The 17,438-nt window shown below is 42.3% G+C and overlaps 2 protein-coding genes across 4 annotated transcripts; one reads left to right on the top strand and one right to left on the bottom strand.

Moving 5' to 3' along the window:
* Window positions 1-9: 9 nt before the first annotated feature.
* becn1 (beclin 1, autophagy related) lies at window positions 10-4,726 on the top strand. Of its 2 annotated transcripts, none has more exons than XM_062413793.1 (12): window positions 10-171; window positions 332-464; window positions 580-644; window positions 1,300-1,358; window positions 1,448-1,538; window positions 1,654-1,790; window positions 1,910-2,104; window positions 2,198-2,344; window positions 2,497-2,646; window positions 2,852-2,912; window positions 3,021-3,163; window positions 3,876-4,726. In XM_062413793.1, exons 2-12 carry the CDS (start codon window positions 338-340, stop codon window positions 4,042-4,044), a joined length of 1,344 nt encoding a protein of 447 aa, XP_062269777.1. In that variant the 5' UTR covers window positions 10-171; window positions 332-337; the 3' UTR covers window positions 4,045-4,726. The 2 variants fall into 2 exon arrangements, with proteins under 2 accessions (XP_062269777.1, XP_062269778.1); XM_062413794.1 differs by having other exon boundaries at window positions 17-255.
* A 522-nt stretch (window positions 4,727-5,248) lies between these two features.
* Window positions 5,249-15,560, bottom strand: LOC133975802 (serine/threonine-protein kinase tousled-like 2). 2 transcript variants are annotated; one of them, XM_062413791.1, is made up of 21 exons: window positions 15,038-15,560; window positions 13,871-13,965; window positions 12,562-12,633; window positions 11,922-11,994; window positions 11,716-11,753; window positions 11,401-11,493; window positions 10,550-10,657; window positions 9,982-10,074; window positions 9,397-9,507; window positions 9,134-9,270; window positions 8,891-9,043; window positions 8,482-8,548; window positions 8,289-8,386; window positions 8,090-8,171; window positions 7,795-7,886; window positions 7,598-7,687; window positions 7,232-7,401; window positions 6,864-7,002; window positions 6,662-6,773; window positions 6,470-6,577; window positions 5,249-6,300 (listed from the first exon to the last, which is right to left on the bottom strand). In XM_062413791.1, exons 2-21 carry the CDS (start codon window positions 13,961-13,963, stop codon window positions 6,151-6,153), a joined length of 2,079 nt encoding a protein of 692 aa, XP_062269775.1. In that variant the 5' UTR covers window positions 13,964-13,965; window positions 15,038-15,560; the 3' UTR covers window positions 5,249-6,150. The 2 variants fall into 2 exon arrangements, with proteins under 2 accessions (XP_062269775.1, XP_062269776.1); XM_062413792.1 differs by lacking the exon at window positions 11,401-11,493.
* Window positions 15,561-17,438: the final 1,878 nt, after the last annotated feature.

The following is a 17,438-nucleotide window of genomic DNA, read 5'->3' on the forward strand; positions in this document are numbered from 1 at the left end:
GTTGGTTCTGACATCACGCGGAAACGTAAACAACAATACGGAAGTGGAGGGGGAGCAGTCGCGAGGAGCAGAATGCTTCAGTCATGCTAACTCCATCGGAAGTGTTCTCTTATTCTCATCATGCACGACTGAGGATTACAGTGAACTAGCTTTTATTTGTCACAAGCGGAAGTGAGTCTGTGTTTTGTTTTTACGAGCAAGCTAGCTGTACGCTTAGCCTTAGCTTCAGGCTGCTAACTAGCCAACGAGCTACAGGTTTGTGAAGGAAACTGATAAAGGGGCTGTCAGGCTTCACTTCGTGTTTTTATTTGTTGTGTTTGTGTTCCTGTAGCTGGCGATGGAGGGCTCCAAGTCGTCGAGCACAACCATGCAGGTGAGCTTCGTGTGTCAGCGCTGCTGTCAGCCCCTGAAGCTGGACACGTCCTTCAACGTGCTCGATCGGGTCACTATCCAGGAGCTGATAGGTATGTGTGCTGTCAAACAATATGTAGTGTCATGGCTTCCAAAGTGCTCCATCTGACCATGAAGTATCTCATCTGTGTCCCCTCTCCTCCTCTTCCTCCTCTACCTCCTCCTCAGCTCCGTTGGTCACAGTGACTCCCAGCAAACAGGCTGACAGCAGCGAAGTGGAGACAGTTCCAGAGGTGGGTTCAGCAGAAAGCACTCAGCACCCGGTGGAAAGGTTTGGGCACTTGAATAATGTGTTGGTTGTCATGGAGGGATTTGATTTAACAATTATGGAAATGTATTTGCTCTAATAACAGACACATCAGGTTTGAAAACTTCTTGTAAACTCATGACCAACAACCAACCCTCTGCACTAATATTTTCATGCCTGTTTTTTCACCTCTGGAAAAATGACAAATAACTGATACACACAACTTGCAAAAACTATATACATGGGGAATTATTTTAGAATATAGGATAAGGCAACATAACCTCAGTTGTGTGTCTCAGCTTCATCAAGTGGGCAATAACGTATTCAAAACACACTCCATATAGTTCATAATTGAGATCAGGGCTCTGTGGGGGCCAAGTCATCTTCTGCAGGACTTGTTGTCCCTCTTGTGTTTGATAATAGTTCTTTATGACTCTGGCTGTGAGTTTGTGCTGGTTTTCCTGCTGCAGAATGAATTATGGGACTGATCAAAGGCCCCTCCATCATTTATGGTATGATGTGGTGTGATGGATAAGAATATAAAGTTCTTAAGCACCTTAAGCTTCCCACTGTACTAGGTACTCCACATTCTCCATGTCCTTCAGTGTATTTGAGTCTCAGGAACAACATTTCTCTTCTAGGAGCCCTTTGTAGAAAACAAGCAAGATGGAGTTTCGAGAAAATATATCCCTCCGGCACGGTGAGCAGCCACTTCATTCAGGAAACAGAGATATGGATTGACTTTGAAATGCAACGTATTCTATAGAACTGACAAATCTTGCTCTACAGTATGATGTCCACAGAGAGCGCCAACAGCTTCACCTTGATTGGAGAAGCATCTGATGGCGGCACGATGGAGAATCTCAGTCGTAGGCTAAAGGTCAGCGAAAGAAGTTTGCCAATGATTTAAGAGGAGTCCTCTTGATGGGGTCAGCTCATGTGTGTGTCTGTGGCCTCTACGGCTGAACCTAAAAAGTGACTGTTTTGTGTCGCAGGTGACGAGCGACCTGTTTGATATAATGTCGGGTCAGACGGATGTAGACCATCCGCTGTGTGAAGAATGCACTGACACTTTGCTGGATCACCTGGACACACAGCTCAACATCACGGAGAACGAATGCCAGAATTACAAGTTAGTCAGACACATTTAATTACTTTTCAGATATTATGTTGGTACTCACTGCCTCAAACAGATTAACTAACTAAATCCTCACTTGTGAATCAAAACACACTGTTTGAATTTATTTTTAGGCAGTGTCTGGAGCTGCTCTCACACCTGCAGGTGGAGGAAGAGGAGACCCTGCTGTCGGAGCTGCAGCAGCTGGATGAGGAGGAGGAGGCCCTGGTGCAGGAGCTGGAGGCGGTGGAGGAGCAGAGGGCCAATGTGGCCCAGGACCTGGCCCAGAGCAGGATCCACTCTCAGCAGCTGGACACAGAGGAGCTACAGTGAGTGGCCGAGCTGGGTTTCAGAGGGGGATAGTGGGAGATGATACAGCACCTAACAGCTGCGACTCTGTCTCTGCTGCTTTGTTCTGAAAGGTACCAGAAGGAGTACAGCGAGTTTAAACGGCAGCAGCTGGAGCTGGACGATGAGCTGAAGAGCGTCGACAACCAGATGCGTTACTGCCAGATTCAGCTGGATCGGCTGAAAAAGACCAACGTCTTCAACGCCACATTTCACATTTGGTAAATTCACCCACGCAGGAGAGCAACATTTTAAGTTTTTCTCTTCACAAGTCAACCATGACTTAACAAATATTCAACACAGGCCCCTGGATAAAAGTAAAACAAAGCCTATTGAGTGCAATTGCGAATAGTTTGTTCCTTGTCTCGTCCAGGCACAGTGGTCAGTTTGGTACCATCAACAACTTCCGACTGGGTCGACTCCCCAGCGTCCCTGTGGAGTGGAACGAGATCAACGCAGCCTGGGGACAGACGGTGCTGCTGCTGCATGCGCTCGCCAACAAAATGGGGTTGAGATTTCAGAGGTATGCAAACACAGTCCAAGTTGCTTGTAGTTTTTTTGTCTAAGCTTGTCTTCTCAAGTAGTCATGTTTCCATATAATATGAGCAATAATATTATTTAAATGTATTTTCTTTTGACATTTCAAAAGAGGTTTCTGTTGTTTAGTTGGTGCTTCAACACTTCTGTTAAGCTTTTATGCAATAAGCTCAAATATGGTCTCTGTTCAGATATCGTCTCGTTCCATATGGAAACCACTCATACTTAGAATCACTGACAGACAAGTCCAAGGTAATATGATGCAGAATTCTCAATCCCAGTTCTCCCATCAGTTTTTTAAACACACCTCCAGGCTCCATCCAATCTCTCACCCCCTCTTTCTGTCTTGTGTTTGCGCAGGAGCTTCCTCTGTACTGCTCAGGTGGCCTGAGGTTCTTCTGGGACAATAAATTTGACCATGCCATGGTGGCCTTCCTGGACTGTGTCCAGCAGTTCAAAGAGGAGGTGGAAAAGGGAGACACTGGCTTCTGTCTCCCGTACAGGTCAGAGCAACGTCATGTTGGCATATCCTACATTTTCCTTGTGTTAATAAACAAGTATATTTTGCAGTCGTTGAAGCTGTAAATAAACTAAAAAATGTAATTCAACTTATTCTAAATGGGCTGAAGAAGAACTCTAATTAGGCTATTGAGGCAAATAATGGATTTTAAAGAAAACATGTGTGTCCGACCACAATCATGTTCCCTTTCTATTTTGAACTTTTGAACCTTCCTCCCATCTTTTCACCAGAGTGTGATATAAGATGTGTAATAACCTACACTGGCAAGTCTGGTAAATGAGTAAACTTGTACTGTAGGGAGAAATGAACCTGTTTGGTTCTAAATACCTTATGATCCTTTCTCTATTGGCACCTTGAAGACAAACTCTGTGTTTAATGCCACAGTCTGAACATATTTTCATTAAATTTAGTGAAAACAGACCAGTGGTCACGGAACATTTGGGCAGATTTAGACGTAATCAAGATCTTAAATTTCCATTATTACAGCTATAAAATGAGGAACCAGACTTCATAAGCCCGGGGTTGTATTTACTGAATTCAAAATCAGTGTAATACAATTGACACAGATAAAGTCTCTGGAATAACAATCAAGTCCCCTCAATGGTTTTATAGTCTGATAACGATATTGGCTCCAGTGTATCCAAAATGCCTCGTGTGATGGCTGTAATCAGTGTTTTTTTCTTTTCATGCGTCAGGATGGATGTGGAGAAGGGGAAGATCGAGGACACAGGCGGCAGCGGTGGCTCCTACTCCATTAAAACCCAGTTTAACTCGGAGGAGCAGTGGACGAAGGCGTTGAAGTTTATGCTCACCAACCTGAAGTGGGGACTGGCCTGGGTCACCTCGCAGTTCTACAACAGATGAATCTGTTGGACTGGAAGGCCTTGGGTTGTTGGGTTTTGCTTTTCAGTACACCCCCCACTCCCCCCTCTGATTAATGGATCACTTTTGGTTCTTAAATGGATTTTCGGTCAAAGAAAAAGAAATGTTACTTCTTTTTAATGATATTGAACACAAAGAAGTCTTCAGTCCAGATTGTCAGTTTTTACATGTTGGTAAATGAGGCCATTTAAATCTATATATTCCACACTACTCCAGACTAGAATGTACTCAAGAAGAAACTATTTCCCAAATTCTCACCACTTTTTCAACTTCAAGCTGTCTTTGGTCTCCTGTTGCACTGCACATATTTTTGAAATCACTATTTTATTCACTCTTTCAAGTGTTGTTTTTTTTTGTCCCAAGTAATATAAACTATGAAGAGTGTGATGTGATCGTTATGATCAAGGAAAGATTTTTAAATGAACAGTTTAGTATTTGACAGAAGTACATCAGTATTTGTTTAACCTCGACTGTCGTTAGCCACGTTTTCCAGTTACACACACTTGGCAGGTTAACTATTGTATTTAGAGGTGCACTGATACGAGTCCTTTGTTCTTACTCTGCACCGCCACCTGAACATGTCTGTGTTCAAAATGATGGATCATTTCAATGGCCTGAGTTAATAAACATAAGCTGTGGAAAAAAATCTGGTAGAGATTTATTTTTCTAGCAATTAGACATATTTGACATATTCATTGAAGTATCTGCATCAAGGGATCCCACTCAACATAGTTAATAATTTTTCAAATCAGGGTTTCTGCAGGTTTCAACAATATTTACTTTTTAACACTAAACTTAATTAACTTTAAGACCCAAGTTAAGAACAACAGATGTGACTGAATATCTTGGTCCCAGAATGTTTTACACTCCCTCATACCTGAGGATGCCACAATATCTCAGACTATGGCCAGAGACAGTTGGTATTTATAGTCTTTCCCACAGCCGGGCCGAGTGTACTGAGATAAATACAACTAGGGTTTTATTTGTTCTAAATTACTCATTTGTAGTTTAATACAGCCTGCTAATACCTGTATTGTTGAGAAAGACGAATGCAGAGATTAAAACTATGCATGCCACCAGATTTATTTTAAGATCCTGCAGAAACCCTGTTACACGTCTGTACCCATTTGAGTAGGATTAACAATAAATCTTCATGTTTTCTTAAGTGAATCAACACACCACGGAGTAAACCAAATGTTTTTAATGGTTTTATAATCATTTCTGTTGAATCGAACCTCTCATCACAACACTCACTCATAGTCAGCCCCCGACCCCCCCTTTAATTAAGGTTAACAAAAACATTAGAAGGGGTAAATTTCATTGAAAAATATTCACTTAGTCAAAATAATAAGCCGACTTCCAGTTATCCAGTAAAATCTCTTTAAAATAGGTCAACAGCAGTAGCTCTTTTCAGAATCATCCCTCTTCTCAATAAATTCATTCATGAATCTCTAATGCTGCCGCAACAACATCCTTAAACTTTGGTCATCAGTCACTTCCTCATCTCTTGTCGGAGCCCTTCCTAAAAAAAGTGCCATGTTCAAACCTAAAGGGAAACATCTCTGAAACCAACCTCTAGTTCGAAAAAATAGTTTTCACGTATAGTTCTCAAATAGTAGACAATGAATGTCAAGCAGGATGGGATGAGCTTTCATTAACGCTTCTTCTAAACCTTCCAGAGTACAGGCAGGTGATCTTCTACACATGGCGTATTTCTCAGCCTGTCTGTTGTGCAATTTTTTGGGTGCTTTTACTATTTATCTCGTTAGAAAGACCCTCGAAATGAGCTAAAGTTTTTGTTAGTGCATGCATATGGGCAAATCTTTGGGTTCTATTGAGCCCACAGCCAGAGACTGGCCGTTCATTTTTTTTTTACCACTTGGACGATGGTGGTGGGCACATTTACTGCTACATAACCACTTCATCCATCATTTTGGTTCCATTCACACTTTCAGGATCTCCCCGTCCCATCATGCGCTCTACTCCCTCGCCATCAAGACAGCGAAGGATGAGTTTCATCAAGTGTGTGATGCTGCTGCGTAGCTTTTGTCCTCACTGGGGTTTTACTCCAGTTTCTTCCAGCACGCTTCAGTCGGATGTGGAGGGAAGAGGAGGAGCTAGAGGTGCGCTGCTGCCCAGGGCTTTTCGAATGTGGGGCATTAGAAAGGGGTCACTGGCCAACTGCAGCACGTCCACACGATCCTCCTTCCGATAAGCCAGGCAACGTCGGATAAAAGCCTATGAAGGGGAATTGATAACGTCTTAACCAAAATACAAGTTTTCACACCGTTAAGATAATACACTTTACATTTATACCCAGCTCATTATGATCTCTCCCGATAACTTCAGGGGATTCTCTGGAGTTCAGTACATGTCTAAAGCAGGAGAATAGAAATGGATACTGCACCTTTGCTTCTGTGGTGACCACAGGTTTGGGAGGAAACTGCACCTCAGTGGCTTTTAGAATGGTGTTTTCTTGAAGAATATCCTGTTGCGACTGGTTATGACCAAACGGCTGGAAAAAGTCAGCAGGAGGTGGTTAACAGACCGTTAATAAATAAATAGAAAACACCTGTTACAGATGAACGTTCGTGGTTACCTTGCGTCCATATAAGCTCTGGTAAAAGATGACCCCAAGTGACCACACATCCACCTTGTTGGATATTTTGGGGGGCTCCTTGCCGACCACAAAACATTCAGGAGGAAGGTACCTGTAAACCACACAATCAAAACATGATCAATCACACATCCTCTGGTTGCTTTTTCACAACTAGGTTACAGCGGAATGTGTGTCACTGTACCAGTAGGTGCCTGCTCCTTGTGAGGTCAGCTCCATGCCATCTGCCGAGCTATAGCTGTCGTCATCCATGATTTTAGACAGGCCGAAGTCGGTGATCTTAATCTCTCCGCATGCTGTGCCGTTAACCAACAGGATGTTTCCTACGCACAGAAAAATAAAACGAGCCGTCACACACTCAAACTTGTAATTCATGCAAACACACAGATGTTTTTACTTGTTTAAAATTAAAATCTGCATCACATTTCAATTTTCTTGACAGAGGAGGAATCTGTTCAGAAGTGACATTCCACAGATAACTATTCTGTTCTTTACTAATATCTGATGGTTGGAAATTTTCAAAACAACAAGCTAACAGCTCCGGGACTCTACCAGGCTTGAGGTCATAGTGGATGATGGGGGGCCGGATCTGGTTGAGGTACTTTAGAGCGTTGACGATCTGCATGACGATGGAGCGGCCCTCCTTCTCCGTCATCAGCTTGTTCTGCTTCAAGTAGAAATCGAGATCGTTGCCTTCACAGTACTCCAGCACTGTGCAGAACCTGCCAGAGACACAACAGATGGATCGTTTGAAGATTTTCACTATCAAGCACCCACATTAACACACATCCACACATTTGAAACATATGTATCAGAAAAGTGTGCCATCAAGATAAAGTAAAGAATAAACCCAAATTCAGGCTTACATATAAACAATACCACACCTAATTCCAACTTTTTGGGGATCGAAGTACTTACGAGTCTGTGTCGAGTGAGAAATAGTCATAGAGTTTGACTATTCTCGGGTGGTCGAGTTCTTTGTGGATTCTGTACTCTCGACAGGCGTGTCTGAAAAGATGATTCAGCGTTAACACTGATTGACTTATTTAATACATCATAAATAAAGTTTAAGCTGCAAAATGTATTTTTAAACAAAATATTTCCAACACACTCACTTGTGATAGTTTTCCTTCTTCTCCTCCCTCCAGTTCTTGTTGAGTTGATGGATTTTAATGGCCACATACCTTTGCTCTGTCAAATCAAAAGCCTGGAACAGAAAATGTAAATGTCAACACAAGTGAGTTGGAGAAGCAGACTATAAGAGGACAGTTACATTCAGATGTGCAGAGTAGCTGTTTAATAGACAAGGCAATGTTGAGGTTACAACACCAAAAGGGAAACAAGATGTCCGCCTGCTAAACTAGAACCAGTGCTTGTAAAGAAAGAAGCCGAATAATGGCACATTCTCACCTTGAAAACTTCACTAAAGCCGCCTCTTCCAAGTAAATATAACAGCAGATATCTCTCATTCAGCGTCGGGTGGTCTTTAAACCTAAAAGTTAAGACAACAGGCTTCATTATTTCACTTTTCTTTTTAACATCAAGTTGTAAAAGGCATGGTACCGAACATGTGTAAAGAAAGTTCAACAGAGATAATAATTTTACACACTGTGAATTGTCCTCATTGTGGATTCTCTTCAGCTCCCGAATGTGCAGGTTTCTAACTCGCTCCAAATGCTCCAGCTCGGACTGGATCTCTGCTTCTTCCTACACACAAACACACAGAGCTGTCAAATACCTCATCCTGTGGTGGACAGGAATCCCAACAGAACAAAAAGCTGGCATAAGCATAAAGCCGGTACCTTTTTTAGATGACCAATTCGGAGTTTGAAAATCTCTTCTTGCTCATGATATTCTGCCAATGACAGCCTGTGGGGGATACAGTAACAGATAGACAGTGAGAATAAAAATACAGAAAGATACACATTTAAATCAAATTATTAGATGGTGTGTTAATGTGAGAATATGAGAAAATAAAGCCAGAAATGTCAAAATCATTATTATTCTCTGAATTAATCCATACAAATATGAAATCAATAAACACAATAGTTGGGATTTATCGTCAGTGTTTCCCCAAAACAAATACATGATAGCAGAGGCCTCCTCTGCCTACACCAGTCAGCCAGGACTGAAGTGCTGCCTCCTGGACATGAAGAACAATTAAGTGTTATCTTTGGGCAGATCCATGTGAGCTATTGTTTGTGATCTTACGTTTCATTCTCTTGGCCGTTGCTCCTGCTCTTTCTTCTGTTCTGTTCCAGGCTGGGTGGAGGCGTCTGTGCCATGGAAGGCGGTTTCCTCTTCCCCAGCAGCTTCCTCTGCCTCTCCATCTCCTCACGCTGCGAGTTGATCTTCTCTTGTTGCCTAGACCACAAAAGTACAATCAAGTGTGAATGTTCTTGTTTACAGAACGGAAAAAATACAAACATGTTGTGTAGTATTTGCGCTGCTGACTTGATGAGGTTCTGGAAGGCGAATCCATCAGTCCACTGTTCAGTGAAGGAGGCTCCGTGACGTACGGTAGTGAAGTGACCCAGACGCAGGCGGTCCTGCATGCTCTTGTCCCTGCAAGCCATCTTCTCCTGCTTTGACTGCACAAAACCATGAATGAATAAAACACATTCTGAATCAACTCAACGTAAAGAACTGAACACTGCTTTAAAATCCCCAATCCCCCAGCAGCTTCAGAGACATACAGTCCTTGTGTACACACCCACCTTCTCAATCAGCAGCTTCTTGCTCATGGTCAAACACTTGTTGAGTCGCTCTTTGTAGCGCTCCAGCATCTTCTGCTGCTCATCGACCTGCCGCCTCAAGTCACAGTTCGCCTGCCAAAACGTACATCGTCACATCTCATTCTTATCACATACGGATTCAAGACCTTTTTGCATTTAAACTGACGAGACGCAGCAATTATCAGTGTGAGTGTGTTTGCTCTGCTGACATTTAGACAAAATGTCATTTAAACCACAATGGCATTTGAAAGTTAGCAATCACATCATTCATGACAAGCTGCAACCATGCCAGTGCAGCTTAATAGATGACTTTATTGCGATAAAAGAATATTTGTCGAGACTGTGTAGGAATTTTAAGGAAATTTAAAAATAGGTATATATATAATATGTATATGATTGTTATTGTTAGTGAACTATATTATGAATTTCTTGTAGACATTCTCGGGAATGTAATAATATTTCGATAACTAGTTTCTGTTGTCAACTCCTACTCGGATGCACTTTAAACTGATCCAAATGTTTGAAAACTGATTTTTAAGATGGATTTTAAATATTTTCTCTTCTCACCCTCAGCAGGTCGTCTATCCTTTCTTCCTTCTGCTCCAGGTCAGAGTGTTTGTTCCTCTCCAGTGCTGCCAGTTTCAGCAGCGTCAGTTCTGACTGGGGAAGGAGGACAGAGACAAAAAGGAGTCAACGCAACGTTCACTGAAATGATACAAACGCCCTTTTTGGCCAGTGAGCAGAAACGCTTTAACTTTATCAAAATCAGACGGGCCGTCTTGGAAATAAGACAAGAATTCAAAATTTTGACCTTTAATGAGGCCAATTACAGTAATTTGCAAAGACAGCTGGATGTGTGTTGAAAGTGTTTGACCTTCAATTCGGGCATCCACATCTTGTCCAACTAGTGTGATTTAATAAATGTCTGGACAAGGTGTGAAGTTGCATCGTCACTGCAAGTTCTGTCAAACTCAACTAAAAGGTGTGATCGGTTATTTTTCAGAGCGAAAATACAAATTCACCCCTTAGTTAATGATCCAAAGATCGAAGCAAAACCAGGCTGCTTGATGATGATGGAAAATCTGATAAGTTAGTTTTAAAAGTTAGTGGAAATCCAGGTCAGTCAGACAGTTACCTGTGTGGCTTTGTGTGTGCAGGAGTGTGAGGGGGCCGTCTTGACAGAGCTGCAGGATGAAGAGTCTGTGTGGGCCGAGCCTGTGGAGGAAGGACTGCCATGCTGAAACTAAGGGGGAAAGAGAAAGGTAGAAAAGACACAGACTCAAATATAACTATTATATAACTCAGACAGCGTGGGGGGTTATCAAGTCACCGAGGAGACAAAAAAGAAAAGGCGCAAATATACTGATGCAGTTAAGAGAGAGAACTGAAATATTACATGGACTATTGTAAACATCCATTACAAGAAACACATAATTCCATTGCTGAGTCAAAACTGAGATTATTTTACAATATGTGCTGTTAATGAAATATACTGCATACAGGCATACAATTAATTTCCAGTAAACTTGCAGGACAATCTGTGCTTTTCAGTCAATGTATGTTGATGCAGGAAGAGATTTGAAATGACATGAATGAAGTAAATATTCCTTTACATCTTTCAGAAAGAAAATTCACTCTTTCCTCAGAGAAATCTCTGAAAAAATAAGAGATAACCGATTACTTAAACTAACTATTAACTAAAGAATCTGATCTGCAAAATAAACCGTGGTCATTCTAATGAATAAAAAATTATAATGATCCCCACGGTCAGCAATAGCATCTTTCTTTTTGTCAGTATCAAAACATGATAAATTTCTGTCTGAAACCTAGCAAGATGGGCTCCAGTCAGATACCCACACTCCAATGCGAAGACATTTTTTTTAAATCGACCCACATAACCAGCAGATGAATTGACAATGGCATAAGACTCAAGACCTGGTGGGCCCAAAGCAAGAGAGAGCTATGGAGATGGAAACTGGTGCTCACCAGAGGATTAGACAGTGAGTGCTGTGGAGAGGAGCGCACCAGCATGGGGATGCCCCGGGCAGGACTGTTGCCAGAGCCACTGCTACCAGCAAACTGGCCACAGGGCAGTGAACAGTGTGGAAACAAGACGGAGAGAAAGAAAGAGAGTTGTTATTTAGAGAGAGCTTCATGAGGAACCACAGTGGCACAGTGGGCACATGAGGGTGAGACATCACACTAAAAGCCAGAGAGGGATTTGAAACTGTGCACGACACGGTGGCAAGAGCCCAAAATGTAAAAAGGACTGAGGCATATGTCAACTTAGTTTGTACTCACCTCAAAATAATCACTCATTTTGTGTCCTCTTCCTTTTCCTACAAAAAAAAAAACATGCCAGGTATTAGGGGTGAGAAAATGGAATAATTAGATATTAAGCTATATATTTAGCAGAGCAGAAGAATGGCAAACCACAACAGACCTAATCCAAATGTGCAACCCTGAATACTGAGATGCTTCTGCCTCGGTAGATAGATCAAACTTACCCTGGCTGTTGCTGTCATAGATGTCTCTTTTTCGCTTCCTGCTTCTCTGGTCATTGGTCTTCTTCTCTGGTGTCTGACATGAGAGGAAAAGCAGCATGGGTTATAATTTAATTTTACCTCCATAAATGTATTCCAAGAATCACATTAATATACAGGTATATGAAATATATCATCTTTAAATTGTGTGGGCATAATTGCACTTTAAACATAAATGTCATGCCATTTTTAATGAGATTGATAGCAGCTTCTATATTGTATTCAGTATTTAATTAACCGTGATGCACCAACTGACACATTTTTCGATTCACAAGGTGGAATGTTTGTTTGTTAATGGCTATTTGCCGTCACCACACAGCAAAATGGTCATGAGCTCAAAACTGAGTCATGAATCTTTCTGTGAGGAGTCTGCATGTTTGGCCCCTGGAGAACCCGTGAAATTTAAATCTTTATGTTAAGAGAATCATTTTATAGTATATTTGAACTCTTCATATTAGCAAGTATTACTATGCTCTATATGTGTACGATACAAAACATAACAACCATTAGGAATACCTCTGACTGGCAGGAAGTGTGCACATAGTGAAAAAGACCTGAATATAAAGAGCAAAGTCATTTTGAATGACTCTTTCCCATAACCCACCTCCAGTTCCTTATCACTCAGTGATCCCGCGCTGCACACAGACTGGTTGGATGATTCACTGTTGGCTGAACTCTGGAAATAGATAAACAGAGCAGAGAACTGTTGGATTAATCAGGTACTACTTACGCTAGGAGATGCTTGAGAGTAAATCTGGAAAGAGACCTACTTGAAAGAAATAGTCGTGCTTGTGGCAGATTGAAAAACGCTACTTCAGGAAATATCCAATCACATGAGACGAGGAGGAAACTGACTAACAGGTGCAGGAGGCTAATGTTTTTACGGCCTGTCGGCTTTCTGTTTCTGTCAAGGTCACACATACACTATATATAATCATTGCACTGTCTCGAATGGAACTATAAAATACATCATTCACTGTATTGCAACATACACAAAGCGTTAAATCATTCGCTCTCTAATACCACAGCGGACTGGCCTGACAATTCATCACTGAGCTCACTGCAGGTCATGAGTGATAGTGATTGCTTTCTCAGGGGTGGCCATTTTCTCAAATGGGCCCCCGCACGCAGTTATACCCAGTTCAACAGCAGGGTTGCAGTGCAGTGCTCAGCCAGCGCTGTGAGCTTCAGCTGCGGTGCCATTTCAGTGTCGCTCAACAAAGCAGCTGGCCAGCTCCCATGTCAGCTGAAACAGAGCTCTTCTTGTCTAGGTTTTAGTTCAGGAAGACAAGATCCTTCCACAGAGGGAAACTCCTGAACACAGAGCACCAGTAATTGATTTTGAAAGATTTAGAACCCTTTTTAAACTGGAGAACTACCATGAGAGAACCGACCGACTGCACACATTTGCATTCACTCCCAAACAACAGTGGAGTTGTGTGTCGTTAGCCTGCAGGAAAGCTCCAAGCTAATTTTAGCATGGGTATAGCTGCAACTTTTATATCGACATAAAAATAACTTCAACTGAACTCTCATTAGATTAATATTTGAAGTAACATCTGCAGAAACAATCTGTACTTACAGAAGCTGATCATTTTGAGCAGGTAAACAACAATCATGCTATTAAACAAGAATGGCCCACAGTAGTGTGTACAGCACCATTCAATTAAATCAAGCTGCACCACATTGCACACACTTGTATATGTCAGGCCTTTAATTATGCCTGATTTTTTTTATTCAAATTTCTGGATTTTTTCCTGAGAAATTCCTGGATCTGCTTCAAAAGTTAAAGGGTTTATCCTGGGCCGCAAATAATTTCAGTCGTTTTTGTATATTCCTGCAGACAGAAGGACAAACAGACAAACAAACAAACAGACAGACGAACAGAGATTGGTGGAGACAATCATGCCCACCTTGGCCACACCGACTCCAGTGAAGCGGGCCTCAAGCAGTTCCTGCTTGCGTGGGTCCAGGCTTATAGACTGACTATGAAGTCCTTCCATCATGCCTGAAGAGAGACACAAACACTGAATGAGCTCATGTGGACAAGCTGGATTAGGTTACTGCCACAACAGGGAATACTGTGCAGGTATGTTTCTCATTGAGCATATAGGACAAGATGTTGAATATCTCTGGTATAACTTAATTCTTTTAAAATCCACAATCTGAGTGCATGAAAGTAAAATAACAGGAATTCGTTTTAAAAATACAACCTAGGATAAATTCCCCAGCTCCTTATTCTGGTACATGTATAGAGGTGTCTATTAATGTATATATTAAACTATTCCATGTTCATAAACTGGAGAATAAGGTGATCCACTGACTTAAGACATTACTGGTTCCCATTATGATCATCGTTACATTACATATTTAAACTTAATTGAACTTACAAACATAGAGGTAAAAAGTTATGCGTTTTAATTTCTCCTCTGGTTTTAGATGGTTGTGAGATCATTAAATGTCTGTGCACGACTTCCTTTAACCATCAGTTCCCCTCAGGTATCAATCAATTATTGATTGATTCATATGATGACAGACGACTCCCACACATGACAGTTACTTAAAAACTATAATCATCATGAACAGCATCTTTTTGCCTCCGTTGTCTTAAGACATATAATTATTTTATATATAAACCTGTCAACTTTATCAAAAATAATGGTGGTCAGGAAACGATGCCTCACTAGAAAGGATTTTATTGCTTAATTTTAAGTGAAGTGACGAAACCCAGATTTATTCGAGTTAATAGATGTTTCCCCTGAAATGAGTTGATTGCCGCTGACAGAAGGAAAAGCGAGTTTTTATTATGATCATTGACTGAATCGATGTGAACATATGCCAAACTTGGCTAACCTTAATTAGCTAGTTAACGTTAGCAAACGTCAACATACTAATGCAAACCTCGAGGACGCTCCCACGCTGAGTTGAGTTGTTATTAATCGATTAAAAGTTGAAGTTTGAGTTGTTGTTAGCAGTTAATGTGTTGTAGGTTAGTAAATAACTGCACAGTAGGTTACCCCGAGTAGCTAGCTATGTAGCAAGGAAGCTAGCGTTAGCATTGGCCGCAGTGGAAGTCTCACCTGGAGGAGCTTCGGCAGATTTCACCGTCACTCGCTGTCCCAGAGACGCTGATGTCCGGACACCCAGTGACAACAAACCCCCTTAACGGCCCCCGGCTCCACGCGCCTCAAATAGACTTGTCAAGTTTCCCATCTGCAGATATATATCTAATGCAACGAAGACATCTGTTAGCTTAGCCGAATGCTAGCTACGCAGGGCGGCTCTGCGGATGTCATCCGGACAGGAGGCCCTGATCCTCGGGGTTTCCTCGGGCGCCGCGGTGCTCCTGTGAGGAGCGGACCGGGAGGTGCCGACGCTCTGAAGCCGCTCTGACGGATGTTGTCACATCTCTGCCTCCCTCGGTCCCTCCGCTGTCATAAGGATCGCACCGGGAAGACGAGCTCAGCCCCCTCGTTACAGTCCATCACCTAATGGTTAATAAATTATAATAGCCCCCTGCAGCAGGGCCACGGGGCTCCAGATATTTAAGTGATGCCTCCCCATGCGCCACTTAAACCAGATCATGTAAGCCAGATCATGTAAACCAGTCACCCCAGATCACAGAGGAGAGGCTCGGTCAACACTCAGGGGCCCGGGGCCCCTCAGCGTCGGCAGGACTTCAACCACCTATTCATTGCACAATATGTAATACTATGTCCATTTAAAAACAATAAATACAAATTGTTAAATGTGGTGAGGTTTTATTACCTCTGCTAAGGAGGTTATGTTTTCATCTCTGATTTCCAACATCGTCAACATTGCCGGGGCGGCCCTGAAGTAGTGTAAGATGATTTGTATTCTCTCTCTTTCTCTCTTTCTCTCTTTCTCTCTCTCTCTGTCTATCTATCTGTCTGTCTATCTATCTGTCTATGATTTTAATACATTTAGAAACTATATTACTAACTATATGTATCATATAAACTGTGTTAGGCCATAGAGTGTCATTTTGTGTCACATGTTTGTTGTTGTAGACAGACAGACTATGTCTATAAAGTCTATCTAGACATAGTCAGTCTGTCTAGACTCAGTCTGTCTAGACTCATTCTGTCTGTCTGTCTGTACATGGTCTGTCTGTCTGTCTGTCTGTACATAGTCTGTCTGTCTGTCTAGACATAGTCAGTCTGTCTAGACATAGTCAGCCTGTCTAGACTCATTCTGTCTGTCTGTACATGGTCTGTCTGTCTCTCTGAACATAGTCTGTCTGTCTGTCTATCTGTCTGTCTGTCTAGACATAGTCTGTTTGTCTGTCTAGACATAGTCAGTCTGTCTAAACATAGTCAGCCTGTCTAGACTCAGTCTGTATAGACATAGTCAGTCTGTCTAGACATAGTCTGTCTGACTGTCTAGACATAGTATGTCTGTCTGTCAGTCTGTCTACACAGTCTGTCTCTCTGTCTGTCCAGACATAGTCAGTCTTTCTAAACATAGTCTCTCTGTCTAGACTCAGTCTGTCTAGACATAGTCTGTCGAGACAAAGTCTGTCTGTCTGTCTGTCTAGACATAGTCGATCTGTCTGTCTGTCTAGACATGGTCTGTCTGCCTGTCTAGACATAGTTTCTGTCTGTCTAGACATAGTCTGTCTGTCTAGATATAGTCAGTCTGTCTAGACTCAGTCTGTCTAGACATAGTCTGTCTTTCAACACAGTATGTCTGTCTAGGCATAGTGTCTAGACTCAGTTTGTCTTGACTCATTCTGTCTGTCTGTACATAGTCTGTCTGACTGTATAGACCTAGTCTGTCTAGACTGTCTGGACTGTCTGTCTAGACTGTCAGTCTGGACTGTCTGTCTTGACGGTCTGTCTAGACGGTCTGACTGTCTGTCTGTCTAGACGGTCTGTCTAGGATGTCTGGACTGTTTGTCTGTCTAGACTGTCTGGACTGTCTGACTGTCTAGACAGTTTGTCTGTCTAGACCGTCTGGACTGTCTGTCTATCTAGACCGTCTGGACTGTCTGTCTGTCTAGACAGTCTGGATTGTCTGTCTAGACGGTCTGTCTGTCTGGAATGTCTGTCTAGACTGTCTGTTTGTCTAGATTGTCTGTCTAGACTCTCTGACCTGTCTGTCTGGACTGTCTGTCTAGACTGTCTGGACTGTCTGGACTGTCTGTCTGGACTGTCTGTCTGTCTAGACAGTCTGGACTCTCTGTCTAGACGGTCTGTCTGTCTAGACGGTCTGACTGTTTGTCTAGACTGTCTAGACTTTCTGGACTGGCTGGACTGTCTGGACTGTCTGTCTGGACTGTCTGGACTGTCTGTCTGGACTGTCTGTCTGTCTGTCTAGACTGTCTGGACTGTCTGTCTAGACGGTCTGACTGTCTGTCTGTCTAGACGGTCTGTCTGGACTGTCTGGACTGCCTGTCTGTTTAGACTGTCTGGACTGTCTGTCTGTCTAGACTGTCTGGACTGTCTGTCTGTCTGTTGG

This window comes from Platichthys flesus, chromosome 20 (genome assembly GCF_949316205.1).
Source record: "Platichthys flesus chromosome 20, fPlaFle2.1, whole genome shotgun sequence".
NCBI classification, from domain to species: domain Eukaryota; kingdom Metazoa; phylum Chordata; class Actinopteri; order Pleuronectiformes; family Pleuronectidae; genus Platichthys; species Platichthys flesus.

Bases quoted from the DNA above. Each gene is read 5' to 3' on its own strand.
- LOC133975802 (XM_062413791.1), bottom strand. From the start codon at position 13,963: ATGATGGAAGGACTTCATAGTCAGTCTATAAGCCTGGACCCACGCAAG. The intron at 10,075-10,549 runs GTAACTGTCTGA...CTCCTTCCCCAG, and splicing joins GCACACACAAAGCCACACAG to TCAGAACTGACGCTGCTGAA. The intron at 7,402-7,597 runs GTAAGTACTTCG...TGTCTCTGGCAG, and splicing joins TTCTCACTCGACACAGACTC to GTTCTGCACAGTGCTGGAGT.
- becn1 (XM_062413793.1), top strand. From the start codon at position 338: ATGGAGGGCTCCAAGTCGTCGAGCACAACCATGCAGGTGAGCTTCGTG. The intron at 645-1,299 runs GTGGGTTCAGCA...TTTCTCTTCTAG, and splicing joins AAGTGGAGACAGTTCCAGAG to GAGCCCTTTGTAGAAAACAA. The intron at 2,913-3,020 runs GTAATATGATGC...GTGTTTGCGCAG, and splicing joins CACTGACAGACAAGTCCAAG to GAGCTTCCTCTGTACTGCTC.